This window comes from Choloepus didactylus, chromosome 1, assembly GCF_015220235.1.
Source record: "Choloepus didactylus isolate mChoDid1 chromosome 1, mChoDid1.pri, whole genome shotgun sequence".
NCBI lineage: Eukaryota > Metazoa > Chordata > Mammalia > Pilosa > Megalonychidae > Choloepus > Choloepus didactylus.
The window spans coordinates 202,518,871-202,541,929 of NC_051307.1; the positions used below are offsets into that span (position 1 = coordinate 202,518,871).

Below are 23,059 nucleotides of genomic sequence, written 5' to 3' on the forward strand. Positions count from 1 at the left end.
CACCTGGGGGCTCTGTCTTCTCTAGGAGGAAAGGGGTGGGGCCCTTCCCATTCAGAACCAGACCCCAGAGCCTGGGGGAACACGGCCATACCTCCTCACACCAGTCAAGAGTTATAGGCTAACAGGCGTCACCTGCTGGGCAGAAAAGGACAGTGACCCGAGGCATCAAAGGGTGGAGCAATTTTCTAAAACACACCCGCAGGGAAACCAGATACTGAATATTTCTTCCCTCTGTTCTGGTCTGGGAAAACCTGATTTGGATAAACAAGGAAACCATGACTAGACAACAGAAAATTACAACCTACACTAAGAAAAACAAAGTTATGGCCCAGTCAAAGGAACAAACGTACACTTCAACTGAGATACAGGAATTTAAACAACTAATGCTAAATCAATTCAAAAAGTTTAGAGAAGATATTGCAAAAGAGATAGAGGCTGTAAAGGAAGCACTGGACCTGTATACGGCAGAAATCAAAAGTTCAAAAAACCTACTGGTAGAATCTATGGAAATGAAAGGCACAACACAAGAGATGAAAGACACAATGGAAACATACAACAACAGATCTCAAGAGGCAGAAGAAAACACTCAGGAACTGGAGAACAAAACACCTGAAAGCCTATACACAAAGGAGCAGATGGAGAAAAGAATGAAAAAATATGAGCAACGTCTCCGGGAACTCAAAGATGAAACAAAGTACAATAATGTACGTATCATTGGTGTCCCAGAAGGAGAAGAGAGGGGAAAGGGGGCAGAAGCAATAATAGAGGAAATAATTAATGAAAATTTCCCATCTCTTAAGAAAGACATAAAATTACAGATCCAAGAAGCGCAGCGTACTCCAAACAGAAGAGATATGAAGAGGCCTACGCCAAGACACTTAATAATCAGATTATCAAATGTCAAAGACAAAGAGAGAATCCTGAAAGCAGCAAGAGAAAAAGCAATCCATTACATACAAAGGAAGCTTAATAAGACTATGTGCGGATCTCTCAGTAGAAACCATGGAGGCAAGAAGGAAGTGGTGTGATATGTTTAAGATACTGAAAGAGAAAAACCACCAACCAAGAATCCTGTATCCAGCAAAGCTGTCCTTCAAATATGAGGGAGAGCTCAAAATATTTTCTGACAAACAGACAATGAGAGACTTTGTGAACAAGATACCTGCCCTACAGGAAATACTAAAGGGAGCACTACAGGGTGATAGAAGACAGGAGTGTGTGGTTTGGAACACAATTTTGGGAGATGGTAGCACAACAATGTAAGTACACTGAACAAAGGTAACTATGAATACGGTTGAGAGAGGAAGATGGGGAGCATGTGAGACACCACAAGAAAGGAGGAAAGATAATGACTGGGACTGTGTAACTTGGTGAAATCTAGAGTATTCAACAATTGTGATAAAATGTACAAATATGTTCTTTTACGAGGGAGAACAAGCAAATGTCAACCTTGCAAGGTGTTAAAAATGGGGAGGCATTGGGGGAGGGATGCAATCAGCATAAACTAGAGACTGTAACTAATAGAATCATTGTATTATGCTTCCTTTAATGTAACAAAGGTGATATACTAAGGTAAATGCAGATAAGAGGGGGGGATAGGAGAGGCATGTTAGACACTTGACATTGGTGGTATTGTCTGATTCTTTATGGTGGGTAATGTCCATGATCAACTGTACAAATACTAGAAATCACTTCATGAACCAGAACAAGTATATGACAATACAATTAGAAGTTAATAATAGAGGGGCATATAGGAAAGAACTATATACCTATTACAAACTATATACTACAGTTAGTAGTATTTCAACATTTTTTCATAAACAGTAACAAACGTACTATATCAATACTAGGAGTCAACAATTGAGAGGGGTTGGTTAAGGATAGGGGAGGATTAGAGTTTCCTTTTCTTTTTTTCTTTTTTCATCTTTCACTTTATTTCTTGTCTGGAGTAATGAAAAGTTTCTAAAAATTGAACAAAAATTAAGTGTGATGGATGCACAGCTGTATGAGGGTACCCAGGGGCAAGTGATTGTACACTTTGGATCTTTGGATAATTGTATGGTATCTGAACAATCTCAATAAAAATGAAAAAAAAAAAAAAAAAAAAAAAAGAGGAATGACATTCTGATTCATGAGACTACATGGATGAACCTTGCAGAATCATGTTGAGTGAAATAAACCAGACACAAAAGGACAAATATTGTATAATCTCATGGATATGAAATAATTAGAATAAGCAAACTCAGAGAGTCAGAATCTAGAATACAGATTACCAGGGGACAGGGTGGGGGTTGGGAATATGGAGTTAAGGCTTGAGATGTACTGAGTTTCTATTTGGGGTGATGGAACAGTTTTGGTAATGGATGGTGGTGATGGTCGCACAACATTGTGAACATAATTAAAGGCAGTCAATTAAATATTGGAGTGTGGTTAAAAGGGGGAATTTTAGGTTACATATATGGTACTAGAATTTTAAAAAAGCAGACCTGGAACTGCACAACACAAACAGTGAACCCTAAAGTTAAACCATGAACTATAGTTGATAGTACAATTATAAAAATTAGCTTTCATCAGTTGTAGCATATGTATCATACCAGTGCAAGGTATTAATAATAGGGTGGCATATGGGCATCGTGTATTTTATGCATGACTGTTCTGTGAATCCACAACTTCTCTAATTAAAAAAACTGAACTTCTTAAGTATAAATCCAACAAAATATGTATATAAACAGAAAATTACAAAGGAAACCAAAGAAGAATCTAAATAAATAGATACTCTGTGTTCATGGACTGGAAGACTAAATATTGTTAAGACGTCAATTTTTCCCAAGTTGATCTTTAGATTCAATGAATCTAAATCTCAGCAAGCTGTTTTGTAGATATTGGCAAAATGATTTAGAAATGTGTATGTGAAGATTAAAGATGTAGTATTGACTAATGGCCCCACCCTGAACAAGATGGTGGAGTGAGATGCTTCTGGCATCCTCTCCCACAGAAATTCTGAACAACTAGCAAGAACTGGCAGAAACATTTCTCAAAGCTCCAGAAAGCAGTCGAGGACTGCAGTAACAGGAGGAGCACTGAATCAAGAAAAATGCTACTTAAAAGTGGTAGAATCTTATGACACTCTGGCTGGCCCCTCCACCACCCTTCACCAGCTCAGCACAGAGCTGGCCCACACTCCTAGTGTGGATCTCTGGTCCCAGTTCCAGAGGGAGCAGAGTAATCCTCATACACATACTAGGGGCATATGTGATTGGCCGTCTGTCTGGTGGTGGCCTGAGGGACTCAACACCCAGAATTGTCATGCATGTAGAAGACAGCTCACTGAGCTCTCCTACAGAAAGCAATGGGTGGTCAGTCAAGTCATGCTGCCTGGAGCAAGGGATTGTTGGCTGTGTAGACATACAGTGCAGGGCCTGGGACCAGGAGGAAATGGTTTCCTAGGGAAGAGGGGGCATTGGGAACTGTATGAAAGGGGGAATTCCTAGGCCACCAGACATACCCAGGACAAGACATATGGGCAGAAAGGATCGGAAAGGCCTTGAGCTATTCTCTAAATTCATTGTACATGTAAGTCCTGAAGAAGAGTGCTTGCACAGGCCAAGCTGCAAGGACTGGGGAAAGTGTTTTCTTTTTTGTTTCCTTCGTTTTTATTTTGTTAGCTCCTGGCATTCAAGGAAAACTCTGTCATAACATTAGCTGGATATAAGCTGAAGGAACAGATGCCTCAGTGTCTAAATACCAGCAATAACACCTTGAAATATCAAAATGAAAGGGTTACAACCAAAGGTTAAAAAAAAAGTCACCATGGACACAGAAAATTGCCTGTCACATGTCAGGCAACACAGATAAAGTAGAAATTGCTGTATTTCTCAGAAGAAACCATGTACCTTGCACAGCCCAGGGAGAGTGCTGTGGCCTGTTCAGGTGTTATAAAGAGCTATCAGTAGCTAGAAGTTAGTCTACGGAAAGACCCTAGAGGACCCCAGTTCCAAAGATGGGCTGATGGCACTGTGTTCACCATCACGATGCACCTCATGGCTGATGGCGAAGGTGGCCCAGAGGGGCTAGACTCAGACTCTGGTTGTCTCACTGAAGAAGAAAATGGCAGGTCTGTGACTGGATGTGTGGGTGTATGCTGTTGCTGGTTGATGAAAGAATGTCTGATGAATATTTATTTTAATTGTTTTTTTTCTCTTTTTTATGTTTTATGGATATTTAATACAGTGTTTGTTTTCTGGAAGAGTCATTATTAGACTGAGGGTGTTTCTCTCCACCAGCAATTCCTCAGAAGGAAGGAAGGACTGCACTGAGTGTCTTGGAGTCTGGGCTCCCTCCCTGCCTCTCCTGGCCTGGCTGTCTCAGGGGTCTGACACACCCTTGGGGACAGGCTGGGCCTCCCCCAGTGGGCTCCTGGTAGCCCCTCTGAAAAGGCATGTCCTAAGGGACCCATACCAGTTGGCTTTTGAATCTTTCTACAAGCATATGACCTTCATCATGGTTCAGAAAACTTTCAGACCCTGCAAGGACTGGGGGTGCTGGGGCATAAGGGGCCAGGGCAGACTCTTTCCCAGGCAGCAGAAGCCAGGCCTCCAGAGTGGCTCGAAGCCAGGCTGCCCTGTCTCCTGGGTGCCAGCATCCACAGACTGGAGCAAGGGGAACAAGTATAGAATTTCAGGGGAGCAATATAAAGCAGTGCCTCTGGCTTTTTGTGCTCAGCCTCTTTCAAATTAGAAAAGAGGAAAATCAGCAGAGGTGAACTTAGTTGGGTCAAAGGAGAAGGAATATGAGGGAACTGAATTTGGGCCCGACAGTTTGCCTTCTACCTCATTGAACCACCCACTCTGCTGGCTCCTCTGCAGCCTGACCAGGTCGGGTGGAAGAAGGGTGAGGTACCTTGGACCTCCCTCCGGGATTCTTAAGGGCTGAATCCCAGGACTGAGACCACAGCCTTGCTCCAGTGGAATAGTAACACTTCATCCCCTCTTGATGGACTTTACCTGGCAGCAGGCCAGCTGGAGGGCCGCCAGAGAGAAGGTGCCTTTGTGTATGGGCAGGCTCCTGCTGGGGACTGCATCACCTAGGCATTGAGATGCCTTTGCCTCGCCCCATCAATCCCCAGCTGTCTGGAGTCAGCCTCCAAAGGGGACAAGATAAGATGTAACAAACCTGCCTGGGAAGTAGCTCTGAACTTGGGCTGCATGTTAGAATCAACTCGGGAGGAAAAAATGCTAATGCCAGGGTCCCACCCCCACAGATTCTAATGTAATTTGTCTGGGATGCGATCTGGGAATCAGAATTTTAAAATGACCCAAGGTGTTTCTAATGAGTAGGTTTCAAGCCTTGGTACCCAAAGTGTGGTCTGCTGACCAGGGTTGGCATCACCTGGGAGATTCCTAAAAAATGCAGAATCGTGGGCTGCATCCCAGACCCACTGAATCAGAGTCTGCACTTTATCAGGATGTTAGAAGGGACATTTGTGATCCTGCCACGTGGCCTGGTGCCAAGGGTTCAAGTGGAAGATGTCTGTCAGGGCTCAGCACTGGACACATTCAGCATTGGTGGCAGTGGTGATGGGGCTTGGCAGGGGTACTTAGCTTGGTGGAGGTCTCTACGGGCTGCTTCTCTAAGATGTATCTCTAATACACAGTCATTTTCCATGTCATTTCAGCACTTCCAGGAGACTGGACCCCAAGGAACCCCCGGGTAGCCAGAGAGCAGCTTCTCCAACTCTGAAGCAGGCTTCTGCTACTGCTCCTGGCCGCGAGAGCCCCCGGGAGCCAAGGGCACAGGGCCCAGCAGGCCAGGAGGATGATGGCCCCCACAGGACGCTGCAGGTGGACAGTAAGACGCAGAGATCAGGGCGGTCCCCCTCGGTGTCACCGGACAGAGGCAGCACCCCCACATCACCCTACTCCGTCCCCCAGATCGCTCCCCTGCCCAGCAGTACCCTGTGTCCCATATGCAAGACCTCGGACCTCACGTCGACCCCCAGCCAGCCAAACTTCAACACCTGCACTCAGTGTCACAACAAGGTCTGCAACCAGTGTGGGTTCAACCCCAACCCTCACCTCACCCAGGTAAACCACCCCCTGTGCTGGCTCCCTACCTACTCGCCGCCCCATCACTGTGTCTCCCCAGTACCCTCCACCTTTCACACCACCTCTCTTTTCCTGGTTATTTCCCGCGGCCACCAGTTCCTGCGTCTTCCTGGTGGTGTCTCCTGACTCCAAGATGTGGGCATCAGAGAAGGAGACCTGGCCCCAGATTCCCTGGGGGAGTCCCACATGCCACAAAAGCATGGGCAGAGCCCCAGGTAGTGCTAAGAAAGAAGATGCTTTCTTACTTAGTCCAAGTTTGGCCTGGAAAAATGGTCTTGGAGAGGACCAAAAACAGTCTTATGTACAACTTTTCTCCATGGAAGCTCATTTGGAGAGGACCAAGAGCAGTTGGAGAGGCCAGAGGAGGCAAATTTCCCTGACCTTAAGCCTGCTTCTCTCCCTGACAGTGGGCCCAGGGGGGGGATGCTGGTAAGGGGGCAAGGTTTTAGACATAATGGAAAAATGCCTTCCAACACAGCTCCGAGGAGCTCCCTCTCTGGGCTTCAGTTATGGTTATCTGGGGACCTGAGGTGGAGGAGCAGCCACCCATCCCTAGAGAAACAGCCTTGGGATGGAGTGGAGATGCAGGCTGGGGGGCAGGCATTCACGAAGGGTGGCAGTACTCTACAGTCACCAAGAGGCTCCTGCAGGGCCATTCCCATGAGATCAGTCTCTTGCCCAACCCAGAGGACTCTGGTCTACAGCCCCATCCTGGCTTTGCTTGGGATGCTTTGAGTTGCTGTGGGATGCCTAACCAAGCCCCTGGAGGCTCTCTTTGGTGATCTGGAGGCTGGGTGCTCCAGAGCCTCAGTGCACCAGGGCTGGGGCCTGAGATGGGGCCATCCCTTTAAAATGAACTTGAGTGGGTTTGCTGGCTTCCTTCCTCTCCTTGGGGATGACCTCTAAGAAGTCACTGGCTCTCCCCCTAGGGTTCTGCCCTTGGGCAGGACGAAGAGTGGGTGACTGCAGGCCCGGGCATAGCTGCTTCTAGGATGTTCAGCAGCGGGAGTCGCTCGGACCATGTGGGTGGGGGGTGGGGGTGAGTGAGAATGATTGTTCACAGGTCGGGGTCTATTTGTGACATGAGGTGCTATGGGTGTGGGACGTGTGGTTTGCGCGAGGTAAGTGTGAGATTCCAAGGAAGAAGCTGCTGGTGTAGGGAGATGACTCAGTGCGTTTGGAGTCGCTCCTGGAGTGTGGGGGCTTCCTGAGGAGGCGTGCGTGCTTATGATTATTTCATCTGTGATTAGAAACAGGCCCATCCCTGCACTGATCAGTTAGGTAAGTGTTTGCTGGTCAGTATTTAGAAGAACAGTATGATTCAGGGCAAGGAATTTTACCTGTGTGTTTCTGCCAGTAAAAAGCCAGAAGCACTGGCCTTACTGGAGCAGAGAGACTTGGCAAGTGGCCCAGATGGCTGTAGGGCATCCCTGCCTTGTGCAGACCTTGGGCCCTGGGATGCTCACTGGAGCTGCAGGTCTGGGAAATTCTGGGTGGGTTGGGCAGAGATTAAGAGCGAGACATACATGGTGGCCCCTGTCTCCTCATGAGCACCCCAGCCCTCTCCACAGCACAGGCTCTGCCTCCAGCTTTACCCAAAACCCGGCCCTTCAGTAAGGTGGGAAAGGAGCCAGCCTTTGGCTGTGCCTGGAAGGATAGCAGAGTGGGAGGACCTTGGAGACACTCCATCCATCTGCTTCATTGTACTGGGAGGAAGCTGAGGCTCAGAGCCAGGAGGAAAGTGGGTCTTCAAACTTACTGCAGATTCATAGTGTTTGGTAAAAAGTAGGCTCTTCAGCCAAGTACTTCAGGTAAACACTAAGCTGGACAAATGAGGTAGGTCTTTGCGCACAATTTCTAGGGCCTTCAGTGTCCTGAGGAACATCACGAAGCTTCAAGATAGGGCTGGAGCCAGCAGCCATTCCCAGACTTGCTTTCACAAAATTCTTTAGGGTGTGGTGTTTGTGGCACTGGTTTGAGAAATGGTGACCCATTCTTGGGGTTCTCACCTGGTGGATGCCCTTTTCTGCTGAGGCCTCTAGGAAGAAATTTTTCTTCTCTAGATTCTCTGGCTTTCAGTGGTGTTCCTCTCAAAGGAAAACAACCCTCAGCACATGTTCCTGAGAGAGCTGGCAGAGCTTAATTCTTAAGCCAGAGCAATTTATCCTTTATGTCATTTGTCAAGAACAGATTTACCCCCCAGATCATGCTCCCAGGTGCTGAGAAAACCAGTGTGCAGGTTTTGCTCCCACACCTGCTGATAGATCCTCTCTGGCCAGACCATGTCTACTCACTCAGCCGCTCCTGCTGGCCATCATGTCAGCCAAGAATGCTGTTTCTGTGATTGCCCTGGTGTCCCTGAGCTGGGCTCCTTCCTGGCCTGAGGTGAGTGCAAGAGGCTGGTTCTGAAGGCAGGAGTCTCTGGGTGGCAAGGACTCAGGGAGAGTGAGCTTTTCCAGGAAACCCAGTTCCAGTACTCACTTCTTTTTTTTGGTTTCTCATTTCCCAGGAGTGGCCCAATTAGAGTGGAAAAGAGTGGGGGTATGCCAGATTCAGTGCAGACAGTGCCACAGTACCCCCCATTTGACAGAAGGAATGTCTGAGATCTAGAATCACTGCTTTTACGGGCCTGAGCTTCTCCTCTTGGCTCCGGGGCTGCTGGATGGGCCCTACTCTCACACAGACTTGCTGCTTGCTGTTCCGCCCATGCCCAGGTTGGCTGGATCTAAGGGCTGCATAGCGAGGAGGAGACTTGCCCATGTGTTTTTCTGGGTCTCTGAGTGCCTGGAGCACATTGAATCTGCATGGAAATTGGCGAAGGAGCCCAGAGCATTTCCCTGTTTGCAAACAAGGAAACTGGGTCTTGGAAGTCTTAACTTATTCAGGGTCATTCTGGGGTACATGAGCTGTGGCCTCAGAACTAGCTCTCCCGTTTTACCAGCAGTGACTCCCAGCCCCATCTTCCCCACCCATAGTCCATTTATGTTCAGGCAGAGGATGGTTTGGAACGAACAGGGCCATCCTAGCCCCTCTTCTTGGTGGACGCCATTTCTTCCTAGAGTTCTCCAGTCCTGGCATCTCAGGACAGATGAATAATTTAATCTATTTGAAACCAAGGCAAAGGACTAGAGGTTTCCTGTTTGGGTCTGAACATTTCCCACCACCCACAAGAGACCCTCCCTGTGAGGATGCACTGATACCAGGAGGCAATGTCAGGGGTGCTGTGAGCTGTTAGCCTTTAAGCCCATTCAGTGCCCAGGAGTGGGGAGGAGGCAGGCAGATGGTTCTCTCCTTCCTGGATGTGGGTTTTTGGACAAATACCTTAAACTTTCTGAACCTCAGGTTTCTCTAAAGAGAAGCAGGAGTCCAGGGACTGGCCTCAGTAGTTTGCCGATGTCTGTGCCTGCTCGGTCCTGTTAACCCACTTCTCCAGTCTTAGATGACTTACATTTGGGCCTGCCACCCCTTTCTCCTTCGGGAGGGAGGCCCTTGCTGCATTCATCAGGCCCCTACTCTGCTAGCTGGGGGTAGGAGGCAAGACGTGGCCATGAACTCAGCTGGTTGGAGGGTGGGAAGAACAAGGTTGGGAGGGGCAGCAGGGGTGGGAGTGAACTGCTACAGAGTATGAGCAGTGGCCTGGGGCAGGTGCCACCAGGTTCTGCTAGTCCTCCCAGAGGCTTCCTTGTCCCACTCAGAGCAGCCCCAGCAGCACATCCTGGCCTGAAGTCCCTCCAAATGTTTGTCCTCACCCTAGGAATGGCATCCCAGGAGCAAGTGCTCTGCAGATGGAGGTCTGACTACACACCTGGGCTTCCAAGCAGGCTCAGCAGGCTCCTCCCAGCATGCCATCTAAAGTGAGGTCGTAGTCTGCAGCTGGGAGGCCCACTCTCTTCCCAAATGGGGAACAGCAGGGCTGCTGCCTCCTCCACAGCCCTCCAACTCCCGGCAGCCCATCTAGCTCCTATCTCCTTTGCTCTAGTCAGAATCACTTATAAGGCCCTCACCTGTTCCAAGGTCTGGCCTTGGCTGAGAGCCAGCCAAGGATACCTAATCCACTGCATTCACTCCCAATGGCAAGCCTTGAGCCTATGCAGTTGTGATGTGAAGAAGAGAGGAAGTCAACACCGTGGCTCCAAGCCTCTCCCTCCTGCCTGCATCCCACTCCTTTCCGGTAAGGGCAGGGCTGCCAGATGGCCCGGGGGTGGTGCGGAGAAGGCAGCATGGATCCTCTGCTGTAGCCGCCAGCCTCGCCCCCTCCCCTCTGTTCCCTCCTGGCCACACTGCAGCCTGGGCCAGAGAGGAGTGAGGAGCAGGTGTTAGAAGGACACGGGACCAGGCAGCCGGACCTTTAGCTTCCTTGCTTAGATCACTGCTGCCTGGAGGCCAGAGCCCCTGGGGCCACAGGTGGACCCAGGCGGAGGAGGCATCTGTGCTGGAGCAGGGGCCGTCTCACGGTGGGAGCCATCATGCAGGGAGCTAACTCTTAGCTATGAAAGAGGACTATAACGTTATCCAAGAATGAATGTAAAAATTAATTCATAACAGAAAATATGAAATAGTATTCCCAAAACACTTACTTCTGTATGTGAGGGCAAAAAAAAAAAAAAAAGAAGAAGAAAAAGAGAATGGAATGAAAATGGAAGATAGGAAAAAAAAGAGAAATAAAAGAAAGTGGGGGCGGTGGGAAGAAGTCACAAGAGGGAAGAAGGCAGGAAAAGGAAGGTGATGGAAAAAGCTGACCATAGAAAGAGACAGAGAAAAAGGAAAGCATATTAAAGTAAACCAGATGCTGGTTAGTAGCCTGTTGGTTTCACTGTTCCTACCATATATTTAGCTCAACCTTTGGCCTGGGCAGGCTTGAGGGTGGCTCCTCTCCCTCCTTCCTGTCCTTCCCTCTCCACAAATGCTTTTTGAGCCCTTATACTAGGCCAAGAATTATTCTAGACACTGGAGAAAAGGCAATGCTGAAGAAGACTCCACCCGGCCTTCCGCGAATGACTGCACAGGAAAATGCATGATCATTCCTGAGGTCAGGGCCGAGTAGGAAGGCTGGGGTGGGGGCAGCATCCATGGAGGGCAGGGATGGTACCATTCTATGACAAAGTTCTCTGGGATTTCCCTGAGGAGAGGATGTTAGACTGCAGGATGTTAGACTGGAGCTGGACAGGACACAGGTGGATGTGGGGGAGGCCTGAGGGTAATGCTTGGTCCATGAGGGCCTGGTTGCAAGTCAGGGTCAGGACAGCTGGGGTCTCTGGATGTGAACTCAGGGATTTGGGGAGGTAGCCATGGGAAGGTCAGATGTGCATTTAAAAACACCCCTCTGGCTGTCATGAGAACAGCCCATAGGGGCAGGGGTGGCGGCCAGGAGCCAGAAGTGCTGGAGGTCAGGGGGCTGGGGTGGGGGTAATGGCAATGAAGAGCCATAACAGATTGCTGGTGAACTCTGGAGGCTTAACAGACTGGTTCTGGGAACGGATGGGACATGGCAGGTAAGGGATGGAGATGCAAATGTTTCTGTTTGCACCATGTCAAGTTGAAGGTGCCTGTGAGACATCTAAGTGGTGGAGTCCGGTAGGCTGATAAATCTAAGACCCTGGCACCCAGCAGACAGATCAGGTCTGGAGACCTGCATTTGAGAGTCACAAGCATATACTGATGTTTGAAGTGCCTTAGGAAGCAATGGGGACAGAGAGGAGATGGGGCCAGGATCAGGGCTCCCCAACACTGAGAAGAGCCTGGCAAAGGTAGCTGGGAAAGGCAAGCAAAGAAGAGGAGAAAGGCCAGAAAATGGAAGACAGGGAATCTAGGAGAGGAGCGTGTCCTGAGGTGGGGGGACAGTCAGCTGCAAGAGCCCATCAGAGGAGCCATGATGCCTTGCTGGGTGGAGCAACACAGACCAACCAGGTGGGATGACTTTTTTATGTCCCCAACATTTTATTATAGATATTTTCAAACCTAAAGAAAAATAGAAAGAATGATAAGGGAACACTCACAATGCCCCTGGCTGTGTTTACAATTAACACTTAACTCCCCTGGTTTTATCACATATCCACCCCTCCCTCTGTCCATCCAGCCCTCTGTCTGCGCATCTATCCATCCATCTTATCTTTTTGTTGAATTTCAAAGTACCTTGCAGGCATCAGTGTACTTTCTACTAAACACTTCAGTAAGGATATCATTAACTTGAGTTCAGTATTTAAAATTGTATTTTTAAAGGTTCAGACTTACATATAATTAAATGCACAAAGTTAAGTGTACCACTCGGTGAGATCTGACAAAAGGATGTAACTGTGTCAAACAAATCTCTCTCTCAAGATACAGAACATCCCCAGCAAGCACCTCGGATAGTTCCCTCAGGCCCTGGCCCTGTCTGTCCCCACCTCTCCACCAGAGATAACCACCCTTTAGGTTTTTATCCACCATAGATGAGTTTTACCTGTTCTAGAACCTCATATAAATGGAATTGTACAGAGTGTACTCTTTTGTATGAGGCTTCTTTTACTCAGCACAGTGTTTCTGAGGCTCATCCATGCGGACAACTCTTGAGAAGCTTGGCTAAAAAGGTAAGGAGGGAGCACAGGCAGTAGCTAGGGAGGTGTGCAGGCAGGAGAGGGTTCCTGAAAGGCAGGAGACAAGAGCAACTGTCTGAGTTCAAACGCCCACAGATATGGGAGATGGGGGCGACTGAAAGAATAAGGCCCTGAAGAGGCAGGGTCCAGAGTCTGAGTGTGGAGGATGTGGCTCCTCCATAAGAAGTAGGAAGCAGGGCCATTAGCTGAGCCAGAGGCAGGGGAGAGGGGGGGATAGGAGAACTAGCCACTGAAGAGAAGCGTCCTGGAGGGATGGAGTGAGTTAACCAGGCAGCTGGGGGCCTAGGAGAGACTGGTGGGCATACGTTAATTTACAGTGGAGCCCATCTGCCTGGTGCCCGCTCAGCTGTTGGGATGTAGGCTGAAGCAGGCATGGGTCAAGGGAGCGCAGTCATTTAGCAACCAGTGACTGGAATGGAATGGCAGACCCTGGATTTAGCCAGACAGGAAGGGATGTGAAGGCAGAGGGGCCCGTGGATAAACAAAGTAGAGGCTCAGCAGGTGGAGGTACCCATGAGGCTTAACAGCTGATACAGGGGGAAGCCTGAAGAATGACCTGGAAGGCTGGAGGAGGGATTTTGGAGGAAGTGCAGTGTGGGGTGATGGCAAGGTCCAGGGTGAGGCTGAGGGATGGAGGTGTCAGGGGTCAGCCCCATGAAGGTTACAGGTCACCTGCGGTGATGTGGGAGTCAGTTCAGAGGAAGCCTGGGAAGTAAGAATCAAGGATTTCTGAGAACCAGAGGCCAGGATAAAGAGGCCTGGAAGGCAATGGCAGCCAGGAGGGGGGATAGTGGGGATAGTGGGGAAGCCAGGGACTGAGCCCCAAGGGCCCTAGAGATCTCAAAGAGGAGGCAGGGCCCCACCACATCCTGAGGTCCAGGTAGTGCAGCTTCTCCAGGAGAGGGCTCTGGGTACCGAGAGGAGTATGCGGGGCAGGTGTAGGGAGTTGGCTGGTCACGGACTGGGCAGGAAGGAAGGGAGTGGGAGTCGGTTCAGAGCAATGTAGGGGGAGTTGAGGGACTTAGAGAGAGGAAGAGGCAGATGTGTCCAGGGATCAGCAAGGGGGAGAATTCTCTCCCTCTCATGGAGCTCCAGGCCAGTGAGGCCTCCCCGCCCTAATGAGCCATTAGGTTCAGGCTCCCCTTCCCAAGTCCTGGCACCAGATCCTGGTTTGGTTCTCAGGGCCTCCATCAGGGTCTTGATGGTGAGATTGGCATGGACCTCTCCTATGGGCCACACCTGGCTGGTCCAACTCTGGATCAAGATGCCTCTGCCCCATAGGACTCTCTGGTGCCTGTTCCTTCAGGCTGAGATCAGCCAGCTGACAGGGGAAGCACTGTTGGCTGACATAGGGCAGCAGGTATTGGATGGGGCAGGTGATGTGTCTAGCGCTGTGTAGAGTGCAAGGGCCCAGGCCAGCCCTGCCTCCTGCCCACCTGCCTGCCCTTGTGGTCCAGGGGCCACAGTGGGGGATGTGCCTCCTGCAGAGGCCTGGCAAGTGACTCACAGACCAGAACGGCTTGGAGTCATGCTGGCCAGTGGGGCCCTCCCAGAGCCTTTGAATTTGGCACCAGCAGGGAGAGCACCTTTATGAGCTGTTTCTGTGATGCTTCAACTTGTACCAAAATGGAAAGCCTGAACGCAGCATCAGGCATGATGTCAGTGCAGAGTGATCCGACACACTGAATGCCCACACTCCCGGGAAGGGCTGAAGCTCAGAGGCAAGCTGCTGCTCTCTGCGGGAAGGGAGGCTAAGTGACGTTGGTACCCCTCCTTCTTTGCTGGTGGGGAGGTAGTAGCGGGGCGGGGAGTGTACTGCTGGGGTCCCTCAGCTTCCTGGCTGAGGTGACAATGAAGCAGGCTCTACCCTGCAAGCAGGAGCAGATCCCTGGGCAGCATTCTTTGGGACCAGATCTGGCAAGCAGGGCAGGCCCCACCCTCTGGCACTGAGAGAGGGTGCCAGGCTCAGCACCACCAGCATCCCTTCAGGGAAGATGTAGAAGCTCCTCCCAGATCTGCCCTGCTTTCCTCTCTGCCCCAGGGCTCAGTGAAAGGAGCAGAAGAGACAGGCCACAGCTGCTCATTCCACTGTGGTTCTTCGAGCCCCCAGCCTGGTCCCCAGGCCTCTGGATCCTTGGTGGGCAGTGCCGCCTTAGCTGCCCTTTTGCACATTGAACCATCGATGTAAAAAAGAGAGCAGCTGGGAAAGGCCCCTCTGGGGGAGAAATACCCCTCAGACCCACAGAGCCCACAGGGGCCTGCCTTTCTAGATCCCCAGCAGGCTCCTGAGGGGGCAGTGGCTTCCTGTGGGAAGCTTACCTTCCTGTAGCTTCTGCTTCAACAAACTACGTCTTGACCCTGAACACCACACTGAAGCTTCCTATCTTACTGCCACCCAGTCCCCCAGTGGGTGAGAATGCATAGGAGTCCATGGAGGCCCCTGCCAGCTCTCTGAAATAGTGGGATGGGCTTCCTTGCTGGCAAAAAGGGTCAACTGGACAGAGGCCAGTGTCTGGCAGAGCTGTCTGCCTGGAGGAAGCCCTGGGAAGTTCCTTCATCTCTGACTCTTGGGGACATGAGGTCTATGGCTGGTAGCCTCCACATCTGCTGGCCTCGTGCCAGGTCAGATTCGTGGAGGTAGTGGTCAGCAGGACCCTAGGAGAGGTCTCCTGTCACACTGATAGAAGGCTGTTACCCCTGATTCTGGTGGACAGCCAGCTGGGAGGGTGCCAAAGAACTACAGGGGCCCTCCTGGGCTGAGCCCCCTGATGAGGAGACCACTATTACATGGCTGAGAAAGGCTCTAGCTGCTGCTGGTCTCAAGGCCAGAGGAGTCTGCGTTAGGCCTGGCTGTGGATACCCAGCCTGGGCAGGCAGGCAGGCCAGGGGTGCCTGGCCATCTCTCTCCTGACCCGGTGGCAGCCCCTGTCCCCATAGCACAGAGTGGGGGGGCCTTGGAGTAAGGAAGAAGGAACTGAGGATGGGCCCCTCTGAGCAAGCACCTGGAAATCCATGGGGAAGGCAGAGAGGGAAGGTTTGCAGGTTGCAGAGGGCTCCCCCAGCCAGCATCCTCCTGGGAGGCCTTGCAGGCTGGACCTATCTGCCTGGGCCTGAGCTGGGAGGGGGTGGAGGGTGGGGTGCAGTCAAGGCTTCTCGTCGTCTGGAAAAGGCTGGATAGAAATAGTTGTGCCCATCTGGGCGATGAGTCACTGAGGAGTGTTTCAGCTGTTTGTTGGAGAGGTTCTATTTTAGGTGAGACGCCTGTGACAAAATGGGTTGATGGGGGCTGGAGAAGGGAAGGTTCTGGTGGTGAATGCAGGGGTTTTAGCACGTGCCCTTGTTCAGCGTTGTCTAGAACCCAAGGGAGGGTCACCCTGAAGGCCCAGGATAAGAAGCCTACAAACTATCCCATTTTCTGTAAAAGTCTATCTTCCTTAAAAATAAAAAAGAAAAAGAAAAAGCCTTATTTCATCCTACTTACACCAGTCACTTACATTGCATTGCTTTGCTCTCACTCATTTTGGTATCATGTTTTTTCATATATATCTTGTCTCCATTAGACCGTAAGTTCCTCCGTGACAGGAATCCTGGTTTCCTTTTATTCTCTATGCCTCGCTCTCCCACATATTACTCTTCATATATTTATTAATTCTGTAAAACTTTATAAAATACCTATTGTGTACTAAGCACTGTGCTCAGACTATGTGTGGGGCCCTCAATTCTGTGAAGTTCTCATTCAGGTTCTTGCAAAACCCAGCCATGCTTTCCTTCCTGGTTTGCATTTTAAAAGATCACTCTAGTTGCTGCATGGAAATGGCCTAAGAAGAGGAGGAAGGGAAGGAGAGTAACCAGTTGGAGGCTATCAGGGTCATCCAGTCAGGAGGACGATGACATGGATTGGCGAGGCATCCTATGGAGATAGGATGATGTACACAGATCCTGGGGTTTGCTAAGGTATAGCCTGGGGGCAGTGGGGAGGGTTCTTGAGCATAAGGGTCTGGGCAGGCTGTGCTTTGGTGGTCAGGGGGGAGGCCAAGTATGTGGCTTCCTTTTCTCTGCTGCATGTACCTGGCAGTTCCTAGAGGGCAGGGTAGTACTGTCTGACACTTCAGCTTATCCCCTGGCAGCCTAGAAACACTTGAACAGAGCTTGGTTCTGCTGCCTGAGCTGGGCTGCAGCCCCAGCTGCCTTGGGATCTGTGCTGACCCGGGCCTTGGGCACGACCAGTCCTGGCCACCCTGCTGACGACAGTGCTTCTCTCCTCAGGTGAAGGAGTGGCTTTGCCTGAACTGCCAGATGCAGAGAGCTCTGGGGATGGACATGACCACTGCACCTCGTTCCAAGAGCCAGCAGCAACTGCATTCCCCAGCCCTGTCTCCTGCCCACTCCCCAGCCAAGCAGCCCCTGGGAAAGTGGGAGTCAGAGAAACCACAGGGCCCAGGGGGACCACAGCCTGGCCCCCGCCAGGCTGATGTGTCCAGGGCCACCTCAGTGCCGGGGCCTGCCCAAGCAGCTGCCCCTCCAGAGGTGGGGAGGGTGTCTCCTCAGCCAACTCTCCCCACCAAGCCTTCCACAGCTGAGCCCAGGCCACCTACAGGAGAGGCCCTGCCAAAAAGTGCCATCGCAGTGCCCTCTGGGCCTGGTCCTGCTGAGCAAACCCAGGAGGGCCTCACCGGGAAGCTCTTCGGCCTCGGCGCATCACTGCTGACCCAAGCGAGCACTCTCATGTCTGTGCAGCCGGAGGCTGAGCCCCAGGGCCAGCCTTCCCCCAGCAAGGGGCCACCCAAGATCGTCTTCAGCGATGCCAGCAAGGAGGCTGGCCCCAAACCCCCGGGCTCAGGCCCCAGGCCTGGGCTGGCACCTGGAGCCAAAACTGAGCCTGGGGCTAGAACAGGTCCTGGATCAGGGCCTGGAGCCCTGGCAAGAACTGGGGGAACAACCAGTCCAAAGCATGGCAAAGCAGAACACCAGGCAGTGTCCAAGGCTGCTGCCAAGCCAAAGACCATGCTGAAAGAAAGGGCCTCCTGCCCACTGTGCCAAGCTGAGCTCAATGTGGGCAGCAAGGGCCCAGCCAACTATAACACCTGCACTACCTGCAAGCTGCAGGTGTGCAACCTTTGTGGCTTCAACCCAACACCCCACCTGGTGGAGGTAAGAGAGCTGGACCAAGCATGCTGCCTTGGGCTGTGGTGAGGGGCCAAGGCTCGGGATAATGGGGGGCATGGGAGCCAAGAAGGGCTGCAGACCTTCCCTGACACAGAGGGGCTGCTCTCCCTTTCTTGTCCCTGCCCCAGGGTCTGGTATTGCCAGGACATAGGTGGCCACAAACCCCAGTCCTTCCACTTGGAAAACTAATTGTTAAGTGGGAAGGGTAATGGTGCCCACTGCCTCTTACTGACTGAACAATGACCTGAGGCTGGAGAGGTCCTGAACTGGCCTTCCCACTCCCAGCTACCATGGCCCTGATGAAAGACGTCAACTTCCCCTGCTCATGTAGGAGGAACCGGAGGCCCTGCCCTCTGCTCATTCTGTGACCCTCATTGTGGGTTGGGGGAAGGTAGGTGAAGGGCTGTGGGACAGGGGACTGTGCTGCCCAGTGTGCCCCCATGCCCAGATGCCCAGGCAGGGTGGGAGGATTTCTCCAGGGCAGGCCATATCCCACTGCCCAGGCTCCAACACTGCCAGGTGGCACCTGCCTTCTATTCTTTCTTCTGAGGTCGTGTGTGTTGATGTCTACTTGTCAAAGCCACTCAGTCTGGGTCTTGCTGGAACTGGGCTCCCCTTGGGGCTGCTTGTAGGGAAATTATAGGAAAGTCTGAGGGGGAGCTTGGGTTGGGGCCAGTGTCTTTGCAGTGCCTGCTCTAGGGCAGGGTGAGGGGCTCTGTGCAGAAGGGAGCAGGAGGGCCAGTGTTCTCTGAGCTTGGAGCTCAACCTGGGAGGCTTGGAGGGTGTGGAGCTGCCCTGGCAGAACTCGGCCAGCCTAGGCCTAGAGACTGATTCTGCCTCTCCTGCAACCTCCTTACCCACTCTCCCCTGCCCAGGGCCACTCTTGTAGCTGCCTTGGGCATGGCTGGGAGTATACCCTTCCCTAGGGTACCTTTGGAGCCTATAATTGGCTTGTCCTGGCAGATGTATTTTTCCCAGCTGTGTCACACCAGGACTTGGGCAGTCACCTGAGCCCTGTGGCTCCTGGGCTAAGCTATGGGTGGTTGATGGCAGAGCAGGGGAGTGTGGGGTGCAGACCACCAGCTGGGCCAGGATGGAACCAGAAGGGAGAGCCTGGTGTTGTCATGGGCTCTGTGGCACCTTGTCCTGACTTGCCTTGCATGGGAGCCCCCACTGTGACTCAGAGGACCACTTCAGCCACTCAGGCCATATTTTCCAATATGTGGGGTGGGGCAACCCCAAATAAGATTGGTGACCTCACATGATGCCCATATGGCCTCCCCAAACCTGGTTTGGCAGCTCATTGGGGAAGCTGGCTTGGCTGGTCAGGGTGTGGGGCACCAAGGAGTCACCACAGAGCCAGGGGTGCCTCAGCCAGAGACCTACAGGCATGAACTCATGGCTAATCAGATGGGGTGCCCTGACACTGTGGGATCATGAGCCTCATTGGCCTGCCTGGAAGAACCTTGTCCCTGAGAGACCTCCTGGCCTGCACAGAGGGGAGAGAACACTGTACAGAAGCACAAAAGTTTCTGATAACTCCTTAAGGGAGTCCCTGGGCCAGGCCACAGGAAGTGCTGATTTAGCCCAAACAGGAACATTTCAGTCACATGCAGACTCTGGGAGAAATGTCTGGATTCTGACCTAAGCCTCTTGTTAGCTGCTTGCGTCTGGCTTTCCTGGACCCTGGAGCTTCTACCACTCGATGGCCAGTGTTGCCCCCGAACCCTTGCCCCACATGTCGTCTTGCCTCTATGTCCTGCCCCACAGCCCCCTCCTTGGCCAGGATAGTCCTTGCTTCCTCAGTGGGTTCCATGAGCCCGCTTAGCCCTGAAAGCAGAGCTGATGGGCATCTTGGTCCCACTCCTGCCCACCCTAACAGCAGCCAGAGGGTGGAATAGCTTCTCTGATCCCATTCTCCTCATGGCTCTGCCTATCAGTGCTGCTCTCTCCAGAGGGCCTAGAGAAAATGTGGGAGGGCAGCCATGACACTACCTCCCATGGTTCCTACTGTGGAGTCTGCACCATCCACCTTCAGATGCTCAAGCCAGTGGCCTGGGGTCATCCTCAGCTCTTCCTCTCTCATCTCAGCATGTACTCCATGGACCAAGCCCTTCTGGTTCTGCCTCCCCACTGTCACGTGAATCTGGTCACTCCTTTCCACCCCCATAGCCACAGTCTTAGTCCAAGCCCTTGTCCTCTCTCACCTAGTCAATGGCCAAAGCCTTCTTAAAGCTCTTCCTGCTTTGGATTTAGTGAGGGGCCGATGGGGAGAGGGAAGTGCTCGATGTGCCCACCCGGCCCTGGCACTAAAGGCTTTCTTCCCTGAAGCCCTGAACCAGGCCAGGAGCTGTCTTTGATCTCAACCTCGGCCAGTGGCCACTTGGCATTCCAAGCGATTTTGTGCTTCCTTGTGACCTATTTTGTATGTTCTTGGTTTGATGCTCCTAATTTCTCAGCAGGTTACCCAGCCATTAGAAGCAAGGTGGCAGGGTCAGCAGGCCATCTTCCAGGCCCCAGGGGTAAAGTCTGCCCTTGCAGTCCCTTCCCACACCTTCCTTGACCAAGGGCAGCCTGCCAGGCTCAGGATGACCATGCTGTGTCTCTCTGCATGGTGGGAGGCAGAGGGACCAGTTTCCACATGTAGGCTGGGGGCCTGAGGGAAGGATGGGCCAGGGGAGCCCCACTCACAGCTCCCCTCAGGCCAATTAGACCTCCTGTGGCTCTGCCTGAGGCCAGACCCAAGCATCTGGGCCATGCTGGAAGTTTTCTCAGCGTCAACATCTCTGAGCTGTCAAATCCTTTTACTTTTTTTCTAGACGAGAACCCAGAGCATGCAATCGAGGAGGCAGTAAAACTGGCTCCCTTTTCCTTTTGAAAATTCCTCTGAAAAAATAACCATAGTGCTATTAGTGAGTCATTTAGTAATTAAGAGTTGTTGATTCCAAATTTTTACCTGTTTTTTTTTTTTTTTTGAAGGATAATAGTACCCTTTTGCTTAATTGTTAATTGGCTTTCAGTTCAAAATAGTTTGTGAAAAAAATTAGTGGAACTGGAATTGTTACAGTAACATTGCTGGTTCCTTATCTCATTAAAATTGCCCAACTTCCAGCCATGCCCATGAGAAGCTGGGCCTCCCTGGGCAGAGGGCCTGGCACCTGTGATGCTTGGGACCGGTCTGGGCTTGTTCAGGGCAGGGGCACCCAGGTGAGAGGCCAGCAGCTGCCTCTGCTCTGGCCTTGCCCTAGAGCCGCCTCTGGGGGTGGTGATCTCAGGGAGCCCTGTCTCCTCCTTTGTGTAAGCAGGGCAGTGATACTCCCTCTTAGATTTCCATGTGAACCAGGCGAGATGACTTTCCTCAGATGTTTAGACAAGGCCTGACATACAGTGAACCCTTGAGCCAGGAGACTGGGAACCAAAATGGCCTAAAAGAGAGTCTGTGCAGGAAAAGAAAAGCCCCAGCCAGCCCCTGACTATCGGGTGTGAATTGAGCCTGTGGCCAGTGTTAGGTCCTGGCCTTGTGAGGGACGCCTCACAGGACCAAAAAATCTTTGATGCTGGGACCTGAGGGGAACAAAGCCCAGCCACAGGGCTTACATTGGGGACCCCTGGAAGGATTCCTTCCATGGGAGGTAGAGGCCCAGGAAGAAGGAGCTTGGGCATGTCCAAGGGACAGGGCTGGGCGGGGTCTCAGAGTCTAGAGAGGAGCAGCTCCAGGGATGGTTGTACCTGTGGTCCAGTGTCTGAGTCTTGGGCCCTCTACCTTTGAGCATCCTCTTCTCTGGAGTAGGCATTGGGGCTGGGCTGAGGGTAAGTAAGGCCAGGCTGTGGGCCATAGGATGCTGGTTGGGATGGTGCCACCATAAGCTGACATGCAGGCCAACTTCACAAATAGAGAACTTGTGTAGACTGTGGGTTCATTCAATGGCAGACAGCACCAGGAGGATGTCCAGGATCTAGAGCATCCCCACCATGCTCCCAGGACCCACAAGGCACATGGGTTTCATTTGCCTATGGGGTGCCCCACAAACTCTCTCAGTCAACTCACCTCCACGTCCTTATGCTGAATAGTGACACATTGAACCCACCTGGCTCCATCTGAAGGCAGGCACACCTACACCTCTCACTTACCTTTTGGTGATGGGTCCCCTTGGAGGACTCATACCTTCCTGCCCACAGAAAGGAACTGGACAGGGGAAGATGAGGCAGAAGTGGTCATCAAAGCTTCCTCATCCATTCCTATGTCCCAGATCACCTCCTGTCTACTTGCCGAAGGAGACAAGCAAAGGAGAAAACGGGGAATGGCTTCCCCAAGGAAGAAGCTGGCTTGGGCTGAGTGAGTAAGAATATGAGAGAAAATGTGCAAGTGAATGAATGAATGAGGGACTAAATACCAAAGTGAGGGAATGAATGAACAAGTGAGTGGAAGAACGAGGGAATGAATGACAGGGTCAGGGAGCAGACAAGAGTGGAGTGGATAAGGAATCAGGGCAAAGGGATTCAGCGTGGCCTGCTTCCCACTTCATCCCCATTCCCCAGAAGATCTGGGCCTGGGCCAGGCCTCTCCTGGCTCCAGCCCTCCTGGCCCCAGTGCCTGTACCCCTCCCCCCAGAAGGCTGGGCAAGGGCCTCTAGCAGCCGGGTCAGGTGGTTATTTTTAGCTCTGACCTCATAGGCCTTCTCCTGCCTGCCTGCCTTCCTCACTGCCTATTATAGCCAAGCCAGGAACAAGAGGGCCAGCCAAGCACCCCCTTCCAGAGCCTGGCTGCCTCTGTGAGTAAGCCTGAGAAGGAGCATACGTGCAAAGGAGCACAGCCCAGGGCAGCATGTGACCACAGGTGACATGCTGTGCTGAGGGCTTGGCCTCTGGGCTCAGGTAAGCTGTCTGAGGCAGGGGTTGGCTCTGAGCACTTGGTATTAGGTCTGCCTCCTCCACCAGACCTCCTTCACTCCACTGCCTTCCAGGGTTCTCTTGCCTCGTTTAGACTGTTGCTTCTGCAGGCCAGAGGTGGGGGTCATAGTTTCACCAAGCTACCAAGGTGGGCGAGGGCACATGAAATATCTAACTTGAGATGGCAGTGTGTAGGGACCCCAGGTGGGGTCAGGGCAGTATTGCTGTGGGCTGGGACCTTGCCTGGGCACAGATTCGAACCCCATCCTGTTGATCCTGGGCTGTGGAAGGGGCTGTTGGCTCATC

The 23,059-nt window shown here is 51.9% G+C and overlaps 1 protein-coding gene across 1 annotated transcript in view; it reads left to right on the forward strand.

The window, feature by feature from the left end:
* BSN (bassoon presynaptic cytomatrix protein) overlaps positions 1–23,059 on the forward strand; it is a 130,396-nt gene that overhangs the window by 84,559 nt on the left and 22,778 nt on the right. The window contains exons 2-3 of the mRNA XM_037850777.1: positions 5,675–6,083; positions 16,964–17,848. Coding sequence (XP_037706705.1) covers positions 5,675–6,083; positions 16,964–17,848 — 1,294 coding nt within the window. The remainder of the gene's footprint in view (positions 1–5,674; positions 6,084–16,963; positions 17,849–23,059) is intronic.